This window comes from Rhinatrema bivittatum, chromosome 2, assembly GCF_901001135.1.
Source record: "Rhinatrema bivittatum chromosome 2, aRhiBiv1.1, whole genome shotgun sequence".
NCBI classification, from domain to species: domain Eukaryota; kingdom Metazoa; phylum Chordata; class Amphibia; order Gymnophiona; family Rhinatrematidae; genus Rhinatrema; species Rhinatrema bivittatum.
The window spans coordinates 135,905,770-135,922,939 of NC_042616.1; the positions used below are offsets into that span (position 1 = coordinate 135,905,770).

At 42.8% G+C, this 17,170-nt stretch overlaps 1 protein-coding gene across 3 annotated transcripts in view; it reads right to left on the bottom strand.

Annotated features, from left to right (window-relative positions):
- ACBD5 (acyl-CoA binding domain containing 5) overlaps window positions 1-17,170 on the bottom strand; it is a 101,238-nt gene that overhangs the window by 70,313 nt on the left and 13,755 nt on the right. For all 3 annotated transcript variants that reach the window (XM_029588651.1, XM_029588650.1, XM_029588649.1), the window contains exon 2: window positions 5,951-6,071. In XM_029588651.1, coding sequence (XP_029444511.1) covers window positions 5,951-6,048 — 98 coding nt within the window. In that variant the 5' untranslated portion in view covers window positions 6,049-6,071. The remainder of the gene's footprint in view (window positions 1-5,950; window positions 6,072-17,170) is intronic.

Below are 17,170 nucleotides of genomic sequence, written 5' to 3' on the forward strand. Positions count from 1 at the left end.
TGGCCATAATGGCCTACTTGGTAATTGGGTTAGGGGGAGCAGGGGCCATCCTTGGGTAACCACTTGCTTAAAATGTGTTTAATTTAGTTGTTAGGGTTGTCTCAAGTGGCAGCCCTGGGGCAAGGGTCAGATTTAACCCCTGCATAAGGCTTGAATATTTTGGCCTTTTTTTTTTGTTTGATGGACTTTTTAAAGCAAAAGTGGCTGCCTGCTCTGGGGGCCCAACATCACACATAAAGGGACCATGCCAAAATGTTTGGCCCAACAGTATTCTGCCTCAAGACAAAACACCAACTATTGCAAGATCACTGGTATGGGTTCCATCATGTATATGAAAATTATCAAAAATTGTGGAACCCAACCTTGTTAATTTAAATTAAATTTAAACACAAACAGCACCTGAGATATTATTCAACTTTCAATTCAATTTTTTTTTTCAAAACATTTTTTTAGGGTGAAGGTGGTGGTTTCATCTGCTTTCAAGCTATGGCCATCCAGGCCATGCCGCTTTTTTTTTTTTTTTTTTTAAGCATTATTGCACCAACCCTCCTCCTATATATGTTTCTATTATTGTGCCAAATGTGTAAAATTTTTACTAAATTATAATCCCATTTAAATAAACTTAATATTGTGCCCGTGTTGAGCCAATCGAGGCTTCCTTTTTTTAATGACAACCGCTGCCGCAAGTACTTAGCTGTAAGATATGGCGTCTCTTAGGCTCAGTTCATACGTCAATAAACCCCCGACTTGTACAGTTTTGAAGCCAATTCTTTTTCAAGGGTTGTCCTGCCCTTGACCGAACATTGTTCATTCACTGCTGGGACAAAATTCGCTCTCAAAATCCATCGGTGCTCAATCGCCCCCTTCCCAGCAAGTTACCGGCGGTCTGGCACTCCAATCCTTACTCCAACACCCGGGTGACTTTAAAATGTTGGAGTAAGGATTGAGCACCGATGAATTTTGAGAGCAAATTTTGTCCCAGCAGTGAATGAACAACGTTTGGACAACCCTTGAAAAAGAATGGCTTCGAAACTTGTACAAGTCGGGGGTTTACTGACATATGAACTGAGCCTAAGAGACGCCATGATCTTACAGCTAAGTACTTACGGCGGCGGTTGTCATTAACAAAGGAAGCCTCGTTTGGCTCAACACAGGCACAATATTAAGTTTATTTAAATGGCAAGACAAAACACGGCAATAGAGCTGCAATAATTTTCAGGGGAAGGGCCCACTATCACAGCTCCACCCCCCCCCCCCCACCCCGTGATAGTGGGGCCTTTCCCACAAAAAAACATCATGTCTTTGTGCATCCAGACTTAAATGGTCAAATAGTAAATAAAGTCCCAAACACAATACTTAAAAATGCATTCAAATGTAGTAGTGATCCATTTAAATGCCAATGTGGCCCACATTTCATTTCTGCTGCTTCTGGGTGATCTTTTCACAATACTCTATTGTTTCCATATGGCAAACCTTATAACATATGATCTCGCATCAGAGAACCCCTTGGAAAAAGGTGCCTCTGATTTTTCAATCTGAAAGACAAATTGAAAACCCAATCATTTTACTCCACATCAACAGTAACAGAGTCCAGGCAATGATTGAAACCAACCAGTCTGGTTGATTTAAGACAGACATTCTTGATCTTGGGATACTTCCTATGTTGTTTATATAATCAAATGCCCATGTAAATTACCGTACGCTGTTAAGACAACCCGCAAGCAAAAGACCCAACTGTCTTAACATAAAATTTGTTTTGCAAGGCAAAAGACTGACACGCCGCTTGTTGAGCATAAGAACATAAGAAATTGCCATATTGGGTCAGAGCAAGGGTTTATTAAATCAGCATTCCTTTATTGGTCGTCTGTGTTGTGTGATTGATGCAGTACATCTGCATCCTCATGGTGGAGATTAAGGATGACTTTATCCAGCATGAGCAACAATGGAGGCATTGGTTACACTCTTTTGTCACTGTGTAGGCTGAAGTCAATCATTGCATGAACTCATTTATTGTGATGTGGAATAAAATGACTGAAGATTCCCCTGAAACAGATGGAGCAAAACATGTCCCATGGTGAGGTTTAACTGGATAAATAATGTGTTTGGGACTTAAGACATTATTTACTATTTGAATACTTAGTTTGACACATTGGATGTTTTTTTTAGATAAATAAGTAATGCAAGATTTCTGAATTTGAAAGGTATTTTTTTTCCCCATGTGATAGCAGTCTTATGTCTGTTTTTATGGGGTTTGCCTGAATCCAGTGTGGGCTATCTGAAGTGTTTCCCTTTCAGTTTTTCTTTTTTGCAGTACTTTTAAATTTAATCTCAGTATTATTAAGACTTCTGTTCTATTGGAGAGAGTAAAAGTTAAAAGGAAAAAGAAATAGATAATTAGTGACCAATGGTTTTTTGCTGGTTTGTGATCATCATTGGGGAGGTTTTTGTTGAATTGTGATTTATCTACTGATTAAAAAATGACCAACTCTGTGGAAAGACTAGGAGGGATCACTGCCAGAGCCAGAGAAATACTGGCTACTGCTGGTGTAGTACCAGCCTATATACACCAAGTGATGAGGTCACTGAAAAGTGTGTGACCTCTGTCCCATCTGCTACAAAGTGGAGATAACATTAGTCTAGACTGGTGTAGCAGGAGGATAAGGAAGTAGAGCTGATCAATCTGAATTACCATCTAAGATTCATCTGGTCTTCCACCCTTTCCATTCTAAACACACTGGGGTATTCCTGAATAAACTATGCAAATGGTAAAGATAACTAACAGCATTCACTAAGCACCAATTCTTCAAGAGAAAAATCTACAAACAGGACTAAACAGAGCAGTCAAAATGTTTTGCTCTTAGTTGTTTGCTTATATTGTATATACTTCTATAAATCTAATTCAGTGTTTGTAAAATATACCAAACAGCATAGAAAAACTAAAGATTTCCATTATTCATAAAATGTAGAATAGCAACAGCAGTGCAAGCTTCCATGTACTTTTCTGTCAGTAGTGCCTCGACGTGCTCCTTCTCTTCTGCGCTCAATCCATCATTAGCCTTTTTATAATCTGCCAATTAAGGTACCAATTGCACTTTTTTTTTTTTTTTTTTTTTTTTTTTTTTAATTGTGGACCCAAAGCCATTAAAATCCAAAACTGTGAACACCAGCTTATTTGCAGCACAAAGTTCAGCAGACAGACATCCGACAGAAGAGAATCCTGGCCCCTACCAAGGTGTTTTGCATTTGTTTTTATTGAAGAGACATTTCAGCATGGCTGACTCAAGCTGACCTTGTCAAAAGGGTTCGTCCACAAATGTACTGTGCTAAAAGTAGAACACCATCAGCAGCAAAAAGAGAAAATCTTAAAAAAAAAATAAATAAAGCATAGGCAGAGGCCTTTCTTCTGGATGCCAAATGCCCAACTACCCCTATGACTCCAAACCTTGCTGAATCTATCAGAGACATTTAATGATGAAATACAACAGATTAGAGACATTTAAATACCTGAATGATATTACCACATAATATGCAAACTTTTTTCAGTGGAAAAAAAAAAAGTTGTAAAACTAGGGGTCATTTATATGAAACTCCAATGGGATAGACCCAGGATCATCAGGAAACATTTTTTCCTAGAAAGGGTGGTGGATGCCTGGAATGCCCTCTTGGAGTGGTGGTAAGAAGTTAAGACTGCTTCAATTTGTATTATTTTAAAATAGTGCATTTCTCACAACTTCAAAAAGGAAAAAAAAAATGTAAGAAAAACACAGCAGACAGTTCTGAAGGCTTTTACCAAAAGGGCTAAATTTAAGGATCGGGAAAGTTTCCCAGGACTTTGTGAGATCATTTGTCTGCTCAATTTCTTCTGTGGAATTTTTTCACTTCCTTATACAGGAAATTAAAAGCGGCATCTTTTGCTCAAGGATTTAAACTGTTTATGCAAACTTACAAGCTTTTTGCATAAATCATAATTCAGGCTCTACACTTGTAAGAAGCATTTCAATATGGCCAATTTTGAGATGGTTAGCATGATATTCTCAAACAGTCAAGCACTGTAGGGTAGGTAGTCAAAGGATACTGTCAAGTCATAATACATCCCTGCATCATGAGGTGCCCCAGGGGAACCGTATAATAATAATAAAAAAAAAAACACATCATGGATCTAATTTTAAGGAAATTAAACAAGACCCTGATGTCCTTTCTACAATTGTAACCTGTAGGGAGAAGTTCAAAGTATCTCTCTGTGCAAAGGAAAACAATTTTATGCCAGCTTTGATACTAGCAAAGCTGTTTTCTGCTGAAGAAGGGAACTTATTAACTTGGGTTATTGGCAGAGACAGCTGTTAGGGAAAACAGTACATGCATAAATGTTATTTAACTTACTCGATTACTGGTTTGCCTTTGATTTATCTCACAACACAGTGGCCAAGATGAAATAAATATGCACTATTATTTTGTGATCATGACAGACCTATCTACTGCCAGCATTTGCCGATTCTGAAAACCGATTTTTCAATTTTTCAATCATTATATCAAGTAATCCCCATCCAAAATAGCGTTTTGTCTGTATGTTACATATGTAACTTACTAATCAATTATTTGTCTTATGTTTTTGTAGATTTTATATGGGTTTGTATTTAGTTATTTGTTGCATATTTTGGATGCTACTTTTCCCCTGCTGGATTAGTGGTTAAGAAGTCTGATCAAATAAATTTTTCAAAAGAAAAGAAATTCACATTGCTCTTTTTTTGGAGAAAGGCTGACAAAGAAAGCATTCCATTTTACTGATGTATTCCACTTTTGCTACCCTTGGCTATTGAAATACAATCTGTTCACCTCACAGATAACGTATGCAAAACCAACAAAATGCTCTAGGCTTTAATTTTACTTTAACAAAGCTACTTATATCATCTGTGCACATTTTGGTTTCATTTCTCCATTTGCCCTCCCTTCCCCTTCCGCATCCATCCTTATATGGCCTGTATTTCACCCATCTGTCTTCCTCCTGCTTCCACTATATAAAATGTTTTCCCGATGACAATTTCCAGATAGTAATACAACCACAGAACACAAACAGCAGATAAAGCTCACAGGGTCCATCTTGTCTGCAAATCTTCACTTCCTCTTATAATACCAACATCTTACTTCACATCCGGTATTCCCTGCAGCTAAAGAACCAGCTGCTTTTATCTCATCCTGTTCTTGCCCTCACTAGGAGGCTATTCCCTCCAATTTTCTGTGAGGAAATAGTTCCTTACATCACTCCTAAGGCCATTTCAGCCTCAGACTTGCTTTCCACTAGAAAAGGTCTCCTTTGATGGTAGTTACCATCATGAAACAATTACAAAACTTAACCAATATCTAACTAGCAGCATCTGCATAATAAAGTCCTCAACAAAATCAAAGAAACAGTAAGTTACCTAAAATGTTAACATTTTTATAAAAATGAAAGCTTTTTTTGTGAAGCTGAATGCAGGATCCCTCTCTTATGAAGACAAGGAGAGCAGTTTTAATCATATGCTGTTTTATACAGGGCTGTCCTCGGGTGGGTGGGTGACAAACAGGAGCAATCACCTTGGGCCCCATACAGCCATGCTAGTCCCATCTCCTGTAACTTCCTGTAAGCCAGCGTTCCTGGGCCCTTCTGCAGTTCATTCACCATGGGCCCCACACACTAAGGCGAGTCCTGATTACACACATTATGTAGCTATAGAGAAAGAACTGATATCACATAGAGCCTTATATGGGGGGTGGGGGGGGGGGGTTTGTGTGTGATGATTTCGATTCAACATACATAATCCAAACAGTTTGTGCAATTCATGAATCAGGAAAGTGTTAGCGAGAAAATACATTTTCTTTCAGAGAAGTCTTGGGGAAAAAGGACCTGTTCATCATATAAACCAGTCTAAGTTCAAACTCCGAGGTCGTATATTAACTATTAATAAATTATTACCATTTGTATCTACCAATAGGGTCCCAGAAACCAGGCCTTGGCACATTGCATGGTCCTTGGGTGGCTTGCTTATAAAAGCTATAGAATTTTAGCATCATTTCATTGGATGGCTGGAATGAACCTACAAAAGAAATGCAAAAATATTTGTACACCGAGTGAAAGTAAATAGAAAAACACCACTCATTTTAACAGTCAGATAAATACTAAGTTAAATCATTTTCACTTGAATGCATCATATGCAGGCGAATTGGGGTGACCATAGGCCCCATGCTTTGTACCAGAGAGCACTGAACAACAATGCCTCCCAATCATCTTCCTTCTCGCCCCTCCTTCCCTAGCAGGAAGAGAGCAGCACTTCTTACTTGAATCATGCAGGGCCCCCTGGCACTACAAGCTCAGACATCAGAGGCAGATGTAAGCAAGAAGCACTGCACTCCTCCTGCTGCCAGGAAAGGATCATGCTAGGAGAGAAAACCAGCCACAGGATGGATTTCCCAGCCTGGACCCCACCAAGGTCGGCCTTGCAGAGATGCCATCACACACCCATACACACCAGTAATTGCAGACTTGCAAACATGTAAAAGCTCTGTTATCTTGATTAACATGCAAAGAGAAAAAAAAAACCACACACACGTGACTGTCACAATTGTTTTGAGACTTTTTTCCAGGTTATTTTTATTAGTCATGATGCATATTGAAAAATACAATATCAATCATACAGGAAAATATATAGAAGGTAATTTTCAAGGAGAGCTGGATAGCAATGAAGACTACACGTATATTGTACACAATTATCTTACCAAGCATTTTTAATGGAGAAATTACTAAATCTGATAATTTCATTTTCCTTAGTGTAGACATATGGACTCAGGCCAAAGGGGTTATTTGCTCCCCTGCTAGCAGATGGAGAGAGTTAAGTTTCAAAGCTATCACCCTAGAGAGACCCCCTGCAGTGACCTCAGCCATTCAGTATCTCTCAGTCTCCTAGCAGATGTGGACGTGCTTTCCCTACACCAGCACTGGTGGTTTAGCGGGATTGCAGTACTCGTTAGAAAAAGGAAAAAAAAATGTACCTTTCAATTGAAGAAAGACTGAGCCCTGCTCTCCTGCGGTGATACCTAAAGGTCTCTCCCCCAGTTGAGAATTCCTGAGACGATTTCCAAGATCCCTCAGAGGTGTGCCTTGGTTCAGTAGCTGGTTTTCCAGCTTGGACTTTTTGCTGAGGGAGCTGAAAGGCAGCGGGTGCAGGAAGCAGAGCATGGCGGTGACAGCCAAAGCCCTCTTCCCCCCTACAGCTGGAGATAGTCTCTGTATTCAGCCAGTAAGCACTGAGCACAGGTAAGTGAAGAAGGACTCCTCCGATTCAGAGACATGGAAGGGCTTCGGTAAGTTTTTCCTCTGGTCTCTTGCTTGGCGCGCCGTACCGACGACATTCCCGACCCCACTGGGGGCAAGGGAAGTGGGTTCCGAGCGGATTGAGCGGCCTCAACCCCCCCTCCCCGGATGGGCTAGGCCTTGCTTCAAGCTGTGTGGGCACTCCATGTGGCAGGCCACAGCGGCGCCATCTTGCCCTATAGACCGTCGGCACATGCTGTGCGGGTTGGTTCTGCTGTGCGTCTAATCCGCGCACATAAGTGCACGCGTACTCTTGTGCACAACTGGATGCATAAGTTTGTGCTTAAGGGAGCTTATATTTATGGACATCAGGGCCAGGGGAGTGGCCTCAGTGGTCGCGGCCAGAAGACAACTATGGTTTCAAAATTGGTCAGCGGATGCGACCTCTAAGGCATACCTCACAAAGATGCCCTTTAAGGGATCCCTCCTATTCGAAAGCAAACTGGAAAAGTTAGCCAGTAAATGGGGTGAATCTCCAGTGCCGCAGCTACCGAAAGATAAGAGAAAGAGGTTGCAGTGCCCCTCATCTATGAGGGGATGAGGCAGGCCAGGGGCTCCCAAACACTTTCGGCCCTACTGAAATTTGTCTTTTTAGACACCTTGGCCCTCGGGAAGGTCTCAGTCCTTTTGAAGCAGACAACCAAAAAGAGGCGCTGGCTCAGGTTCAGCCTGAACTTCCCAATGAAGTTTTGCCAACCCATCCACTGGACGAGATTGGGGGGGGGGGGGGGGGGGGGGGGGGAGGAGGTTCGACTATCCCTCTTATCAGTGGTGGTCGAGATCACGTTGGTCAAATGAGTACTGGATATCATATGAGAAGGATACACTCTGGAGTTTCGCAGCATCCCTCAGGCCATATTCATATCACATCACCTTGCCACACCCAGCACAAGAAACTGGCAGCAGAATCTACTTCGATAAGGCTCCTCAATTTGAGGGCTATAATTCCAGTACCTACACCCTAGGAAAACATGGGGCGTTATTCCATCGTACCGAAGTAGGATGGTTCCTTTCGCACAATCCTGGACTGTAAGAGCGGCAATCGTCATCTACAGGGAATTTGTTTCCACATGGAAACTCTATGCTCCTTCATAATGGCCATCCAACCGGGAAAGTCCTTAACCTCCCTAGATATCTCGGAGGCTGTAAGGGAAATTGCAGAATCAGCTGCAGCACTGACATTTGGCCTGGGAAAAGATGACCTGACCATCCATCCTTGAGCCTGGATTGTTTAGACTGAGACTGCTGGCAAGATTAGGGACTAATCCTGTCCCACAAACACACAGTCTAGTTTGGCACGCACACTTGTTGACATCAGGCTATAAAAGGCAAACAGCTCTGGCCCAAAGGTGGGGAGAGCGAAAAACATACTTTCACTTTGCTGGCATGCAGAGTGCTGCGTGTCACTTTGTAGACGTACGAAGTGACTGGGTCCCTTTTGCCTGTGGTGGGCTCTCTCTCTGAGGCAGGCTGATGAAAAGGGTGTTGTGAGTATTGGCCAAAATATTGTGCACGAATACAGATGAATATGCTTAGAATTGTTCTTAATGCTCAGAACTGTATATGCTTAGAATTGTTCTTAATGCTCAGAACTGTATATGCTTAGAATTGTTCTTAATGCTTAGAACTGTATATGCTTAGAATTGTATATTTTAGTACTTAGAACTGTATACCTTTAATACTTAGAATTATTAAGATTGTATATCAATAAACATTATTTTACTTTTACCTTATTCTCGCCTACCTGATTCCTTACAGAGGCTTACCTTCATATTCCAATCCATCAAGACCACCAGCATTTCCTATGCTTTGTGGTACTGGGCCACCATTATCAGTTCCATGCATTGCTCTTCAGCCTGGCCACAGTTCCCAGAACATTTTCCAAAATTATGGTAGTCGTGGTGGCAGCACTGAGGAAAGAAGGGATCCTGGTACACTCTTACTTGGACAACTGGCTGATCCAGGCGAAGTCGTTGGAAGAGAGCCTCTGGGTGACCAGCAGGGTGACGTTCCTACTTCGGGAGCTTGGTTGGATCGTGAACATGGATGAAAGCAGTCTCAAGCCCACCCAGTCCTTAGAGTATCTGGGAGTCTGGTTCGACACCAAAAAGGACAAAGTCTTCCTCCCACCCTAGAGGATAAGGAAGCTGATGTGCCAAGTGCGTCGGTTGATGAGCACTATGCGACCCAGGGTGTGAAGCTATCTTCAGGTCCTTGGTCCGATGATATCAACCCTGGAAGTAGTACTCTGGGTGAGAGCACACATGCATCCACTCCAACACTCCCTGCTGTCACATTGGAACCCACTGTCTCAAGACTACTCGATTCACCTCCACTTACTGACAGAAGTACATGAAGTTCACCTAAGGGTGTAAGCCTGCCCCATCCAACTGGATAGTCCTCATGACAGACGCAAACCTCCGAGGGTGGGGAGTTCACCGTCAGGAATTGACAACCCAGGGGCGTGCTAGAACATAAACCACCTGGAAGTCTGAACAGTCAGATTAGCATGTCTACAATTCAGCCACAGACTCCAGGGCCAGGCAGTCTGCATGATGTCAGACAATACAACAATGGTAGCCAAAAACCAGCAAGTGTCTCTGGAGATAGCTCCCCTTATGGAATGGGCGGAGTTGAATCTACAGAGGATCTCGGCCTCCCACATCATTGGAAAAGACAATGTCAGAGCAGACTCTCTCAGCAGGAAGTCTCTGGATCCAGGAGAATGGGTGTTGTCGGCTGGAGCCTTTCAGCTTCTGGTAAATCACTGGGGCCTCTTGTCCATCGACCTGCTAGCCACATTTCACAATGTGAAGGTTTCCCGATTCTTCAATCACAGAAGAGATCAGCATTCCTAGGGATCAACGCCCTTGTTCAGACCTGACCAGAGGAAGGCTTCTGCTGAACAAGGCACTCCATGGCCTCTGTTGAACAAGGTCATTCGCAAGATTGAATGCCACAGAGGACTAGTCCTTCCAGTTGCCCCGGATTGGCCCAGACACCCGTGGTATGCAGACCTGCTCCAACAAGGTCCAAACCTTCACGAAGACCCAACTCTATTTTGTCTTACGGTCTGACCCCTGAAGGCTCGCCTGATAAAGCTTTGAAATTCGGCAGCAGTAATTTCCACCTTGCTCCGCGCGCAGAAGGTCTCTACGTCCTTAGCAGAGGTGTGGATCTAGAGAATATTTGAGGCCTGCTGCGGAGAACATGGGGTGCCCCCTTGGACGGCCAAAATCCCTACGGTTCTGGAATTTTTACAGGACAGACTGAATAAAGGGCTGTCCCTCAACTCCTTGAAGGTCCAGGTAGTGGCTCTCTCCTGTTTCAGAGGCAAGGTGAATGGAGCATGGCTGTCAGCACATCCGGACTTGGCCCATTTCCTAAGGGGGTTAAACATCTTCGACCATCATTATGGTGGCCAGTTCCCCTGTGGAATCTTAATCTAGTATTGGACTTTTTAGCAGTGCCTTCCTTTCGACCGTTGCACAGTCTATTCCTAGGCTTGTTAATGCTGAAGATTGTGTTCTGGGTGGCGATATGCTCAGCTTGTCGCATCTCGGAACTGCAGGCGTTGTCATATAGGGAGCCATTCCTCCAGTTAACTCCAGGAGCATTACAGCTTCGCACCGTTCCTTCCTTCTTGCCCAAGGTAGTCTCGGAGTTTCACTTGAATCAGTCCATTTCCTTACCGTCCCTAGTTAGACACAAGGACACGGAAGACTACTGCCTCCTATGTCACTTAAAATGTCAGTAGGCTTTCAGTACGGTATCTGGAAATCTTGGAACCAGTGCACAAGACGAACCACTTGTTTGTCCTTCATGGTGGAAAGAAACAAGGCAAGGCAGCTTTGCGAGCTACCATAGCTCACTGGATCAAGTTCTTGTGATCACTTCCTTATGTAGAGGCAGGGAAGCCATTACACTTTCAGGTTAAAGCTCATTCCACTAAGGCCCAGGCAGTATCCTGGGCGGAAGCTAAACTACTGTCTCCCGTCAACATCTTCCAAGCAGTGACGTGGTCTTCCTTACACACTTTCTCCAGGTCTATCGCCTGGACATCCGGGCCCGAAAGGACGCAGTCTTTGCGAGGGCGATGCTAACCTTTGCACAGTCTATCCCGCCCCGTTTCGGAGTAGCTTTTGTACATCCCATTGGTCCTCAGTCCATCTAGCTACACACTAGGACAGGGGTCGGGAACCCATGGCTCGCGAGCCAGATATGGCTCTTTTGAGGGCTGCATCTGGCTCGCAGACACGTGTCGCCATACTTCGCGGTTCCCCGCTGACCCAGCTGCTCCCCGGTCCTCCGCCGCCCGGGCTTAAAATGCTGTCAGCCCGGGCGGAACGCGGCAGGACAGCTGGAGTCAGCGGCACCGGCGTGCTCTCTTCTCCTCCCCCCCCCGCGGCCCGGAAGAGGAAGTGGAGAGCATCGGGTGCCTGCGCGGGAAGAAGAGACCACACTAGCGTGGTCTCTTCTTCCGCGCAGGCACCCGATGCTCACCACTTCCTCTTCCGGGCCGCGGGGGGGAGGAGAAGAGAGCACGCCGACTGGAGTCATCCGGGTGCCAGCGCTGGAGTCATCGGGTGCCTGCGCGGGTCTTCCCGCGCAGGCACCCGATGCTCTCCACTTCCTCTTCCGGGCCGCGGGAAGAAGAGAGCACGCCGGTGCTCTCTTCTTCCCGCGGCCCGGAAGAGGAAGTGGAGAGTATCGGGTGCCTGCGCGGGAAGAAGACTGCAGCGCGGCTCGGAGGAAAATGAAAATCTTCAACCGCGGCCGATGGGACTCCGCCTTCGCCTCCGCGAGGGCTGAAAATGAAGGAGGTTAGCGTTGGGAGGTGGCTGCTGCTGCCGCGAGTTCCCGGGGGGGGAGAGAGAGAGTGAATGAGCGAGCAAGCATGTGTGTTTGAGATCCTGTGTGTGTGAGTGAGAGATTGCATGTATGTGAATGATTGAGAGCCTGTATATGTGAAAGAGAGTATGTCTGTGATTGAGATCCTGCCTGTGAGAGAGAGAGCATGAATGTAAGTTTACCATTGGGAACCTGTATGTGTAAGTTTGTAATTGAAAACCTGTTTGTTTGAAAGAGTATGTGTGTATGATTGAGATCCTTTGTGTGTGAGAGAGATCATGTGTATGTATGATTAAGAGCCTGTGTGTATAAGTAAGAGAGAGATCATGTGTGTCTGTGTCTGATTGACAGCTGGTTTAGGTGATGGAGCATGTGAGTATGTGATTGAGAGCCTGTGTTTAAATGAGAGAGAGAGACCATGTGTGTCTGTGTGTGATTGAGAGCTGATTTAGGTGAGGGAGCATGTGAGTATGTGATTGAGAGCCTGTGTGTAAATGAGAGAAAGAGAGGACATGTTTGTAAGCATGTGAATGAGAGTCTGTGTGTGAGAGAAAAAGACAGCATGTATTTATGTGATTGAAAGCCTGTGTGTGTGTAAGCGTGAAAAGATAGACAGCATGTGTGTAAATGTGTAATTAAGAGCCTATATAAGTGAGAGAGAAAAAACATTTGTATATGCGAGTGACTGAGAGCATGTGTGTATAGGTGTGTCATTGAGAGCCAGTGTGAGAGAGAGCGCTGGTATGTGACTGAGAGAGGAGAAAGTTCCAAGCAAACCACCCCACCTCCTGCTAATTCAGAACAATCTCAGGACACCTGGATATCAAACGTTCCCAGGTATGCAGAGCAAAAAAATTTTTGTATCCTTATTATTTTTCATTACTGGATCTTTGTGTCTGCTATTTTGAAATATTTTGTTGGTATCTGGAAATGTTTTATATGAGTTTTTAATTATTGGATATTCCACTCATCAGCTGTTTCGAAATATGTTCTTTTTGTTAGTACAGTTTTACTGCTGATGGTTTTATATTTCTTGATTTGTTTTATAAGGATGTGTGATGTTTCTTTTTTCCTTTGTTACACTGCATACAGAGACTCTGGCTTGTTGCAGTTTCCAATTCAGTTTTTGTCTGCATGCTTCTTGTTATGCGTTTTGGTCTCTTTATTCTATGTTAGGTGAGGGACAGCACGTGATTCAGGTGAGGTTTTCTGCTGGCGTGTAGTTTCTGTGTAGGACTCTATAGCAGCCTGACTTGGTCCGTTTTCCTAATAGGAGATGTATTGGTGTCTTAAGGCCTGGTGTAATATTTTCAGAGACTTATTGTACTTTAAAAGTGTGATCTTACATAAAATGCACACATTTACTTGTATTTAGTTTTAAACATATTGTATGGCTCTCATGGAATTACATTTTAAAATATGTGGCGTTTATGGCTCTCTCAGCCAAAAAGGTTCCTGACCCCTGCACTAGGAGATGGAGAAATTACTTACCTGAATTTTGTTTTCCTTAGTGTAGACAGATGGGCTCAGCATCCCGCCCATGGATTCCCATGAACAGGCCAAGGAATCGCCCATGAGATGGATCTCGATTCCAAGATGTTACAGGTAAGCCTTCGCCCTTTCCCTAGATCAGGGCATCTATAATATTACTAGCAATCAGGGCTTATGTTTGGTTGAGTACAGTTAACTGTTCTCGGTCTTTAATAAGTTTTTTTTAATCAAGTTTTTTTTTTTTAATCAAGTTTTAATCAAATTTTAATCAAGTTTTTCAATATTATGTCCACAATGGCTTTTGATGAAAATATTGAATAGCCGAGGTCACTGCAAGGGTACATCTAAGATGACGTCAGCTTTGAAATCTGACTCAGTCTCCATCTGCTAGCAGGGGAGCACATAACCCATTGGCCCCGAGTCCATCTGGCTACAAGCTAGGATAAACAAACTTACACACAACTTTACTTCGAAAAAACACTCAGGAAATTGCTTAGAGTGCACGTAAACATTACACTGCACAAAAAAGAGGCTTTGAAAATTACCCCTGTAAATGAGTAAACATTTTCTATTTTCAAATATTAAACCACTGTAATGATTCCAATTGTCTATCTCCCCCCCCCCTCCCCCCCCAGCAGTTTAAATGCCCAGGCTGCTATATTTTGAAGTTTTGGCTCATAATTTTATCAATGTCCTTTTGAGACAGCACACAGGTGCAATAAAAAATCTGCAATATTCCAACTCAGATGAATTTCAGGGGGGACTTCCTGGATACTGAAACCATAGGAGGTCAGCATTCTTCCCCAATGTGGAGTAGTAACTGTTAATATTCAATAAATAGCCACTTAGAGCCAACAGCTGTGGAGAAAAACTTTTTTCTTTTAATTAAATCTTTAAAAAAAAGGCATATCTTATGGGGAGAGACTGGCAGAGTACCACACAAGACACCAGTAGAAAACTCTCACAAATGATTTTACTGATAAGACATTAATAAGATTTACACTTGTAAATTTACAACCCTAAATTAGGTTGCACAATTGTCAACATTTCTATGATTAGCTTTTTACTATAAATAATTTAAACAGATGTATGTAAATTCACCCTCGCTGTGTGTGCAAATGCTATCTATGGGCCTGAAGTACCAGTACAACCTTGGTGTTTCTAAACAAACTTCTGTAACCCTGGGGCCCAGTACTTTTCTGTGAATACAGCATTTCCCCTTCTATGGCGTCTGCAAAAACACAGCACAAAACTGAAACATAAATGCTATAAAAATACTTGTTAGTAATTAAGCTACTTATGATCAAAAATAGAAAAACCTTAGGAGAATAAGAGTAATGATTTCTTGTGTGACATGTCAAAGTGTTTCACTGTCTATTTACTACTCTTTATCACAAGTCAGCCCTGTAATAGGGCTCTAGGCATCCACATCATAGCCTCGTGGTTAGAGCAGGGGTTCAAATCCTGTTTCTCCCCTCTGTTGCGCCTTGTGACATTGGGCAAGACACTTCACCCTCTCTTGCTTCATCTACAAATTAGACTATATGCAGGGAACTGTCTACTGTACCTAAATTTGTAACTCGCCATGAGCTCGAATTTGGAAAGATGAGTAATTAAACCCAAGCTGCACACTGCATGAGACCTACTATGTTTACGATGCAGTACAAGAGACAGTACAAGTTTTTAAACTAAGAAGTACATTTTGTTGTGTGTGACAAAATTTCAGTGCCCAAGGATCACCACAATAACAGATTAAGCCATGTAACTAACGAAAAAAAATGGGTACTAGCTATTCTGTTAGCTGTCTTCCACAGTCTTCCTATTTGCAGAGATATAGAAAGGTCTGCAGGCACACAGTACTGATCTGATTATCATAAATTTAAAGTACCTGTAGAGATCATGGCCAAAATGTAAATCATTTAAAAAAATAATATATGGTGAGGTGGGACTGAGGGTCCCGAATGTGGAATGATATTACAAGGCGGCCCAAATTAGAGCGATATTGGAATGGCCCAGTGAGAAAACAATGGGTGAACATTGAGGAGTATTTCTTAAATGGGATTCAATTACATGCTTACCCCTGGTTACGTAAGAACAATACTGGGCAGGAGAATCCATAACCCATTCACAAGATGAACCTTAAAGAGGTAGGAGAACCCATGAGAGATTAGATGATCTCATGGGGGACATGTTCACCATTAATGACCATTTGGTATAATGGAGAATTCCCAGCTGGACTGGAAGAGACACAGTTTTAAAGTAAAGTATGGGAAAGGAAAGGGACTTTCCCCCAATAGGACACTTCTTGGGTCTGCAAGGCTGCAGGCCTTTTGCTGATCTGAGGGAAAAATATCTGTTGGAGGATGAGGACCAGTTTGCTTATCTACCAATAAGAAACTATGCTCACCAAAAGCTGGGCAAAAAACTGTTGGGAAAAGGGTAGTTTTTTTCTGAAGCTTTGTATGTAAAAAGGTTGCCTCTTAAAGGATTCCTCTCAAAGATTTAGAAGGTACTAAATCAACCTCCAGAGGGTTTACTCAGACATGAGAAGGACTGAGAAAGGGAATGGGTTTTTAGATGCCACTGTTCGGTGGACAAAGAAGTATGGGAAAATATGAAGGGACGAGTACAAAAAAAGTCCATCTCTGCTTCTTTGGCAGAAAATTATTTTAAAAAGGTATACCTGCAATGGTATTATACCCCGGTCAGACTGAAAAGCGTGTTTCTCAATGTTACTGACCGATGCTGGAGAGAATGTGGGGAACGGGACTTGCCCTGGGACTGTTCCTTACTGGGACATGGTGTGTAAGTTACAGTCATTACCTAGCTCGCAGCAACCCAATGGTATTTATATTATCGGCCTCAGCTGAAGGGAGGCCGAGAAACAGACAAATTAGTGACTCAAATATTACTTGCAGCTAGATGTGAACTTGCTGCTCACTGGAAAACAAGGAATCTACCCAATAAAGTTTCTGTATGCAAGTGGCTTCTACACAACTGCCAGATGGAACAACTCTCAGTGATTCGGAGAAACACTATAGCTAAATTTGAAAGAACTTGGAATATCTTTCAAGCCTGGGATAAAGACAAAGGTAACAATTTTCAGGAAACTGAGGGTAATAACGGGGAGGGGAGGAAGGGGAGGGAATATCATTGTATTCATTTTGAAATTTGTTTGGAGTGCCTCCTTGATTGTTTCACTGAAATGTTGAAATAAAAATAAAATTTAACACATGACCAAAAATTCAAATTTGTATGAAGCGACTTTCCCAAGTGAGATACGGTGCTATCGGACTGCTGCAAGACATTTCAAAAAGTATTTTCTTCCTGGATCCCACACCACAGTGGGAAGGCAGAAGGCTCCAGATCATGGCTGACATTTGCTAATTTTAAACTAACAACTTTACTACAAATTAAGAAATGTATAAATATTTGAACATTTTTTAAATTATAATTGCATGAAGATTACTATATATAAAAGTG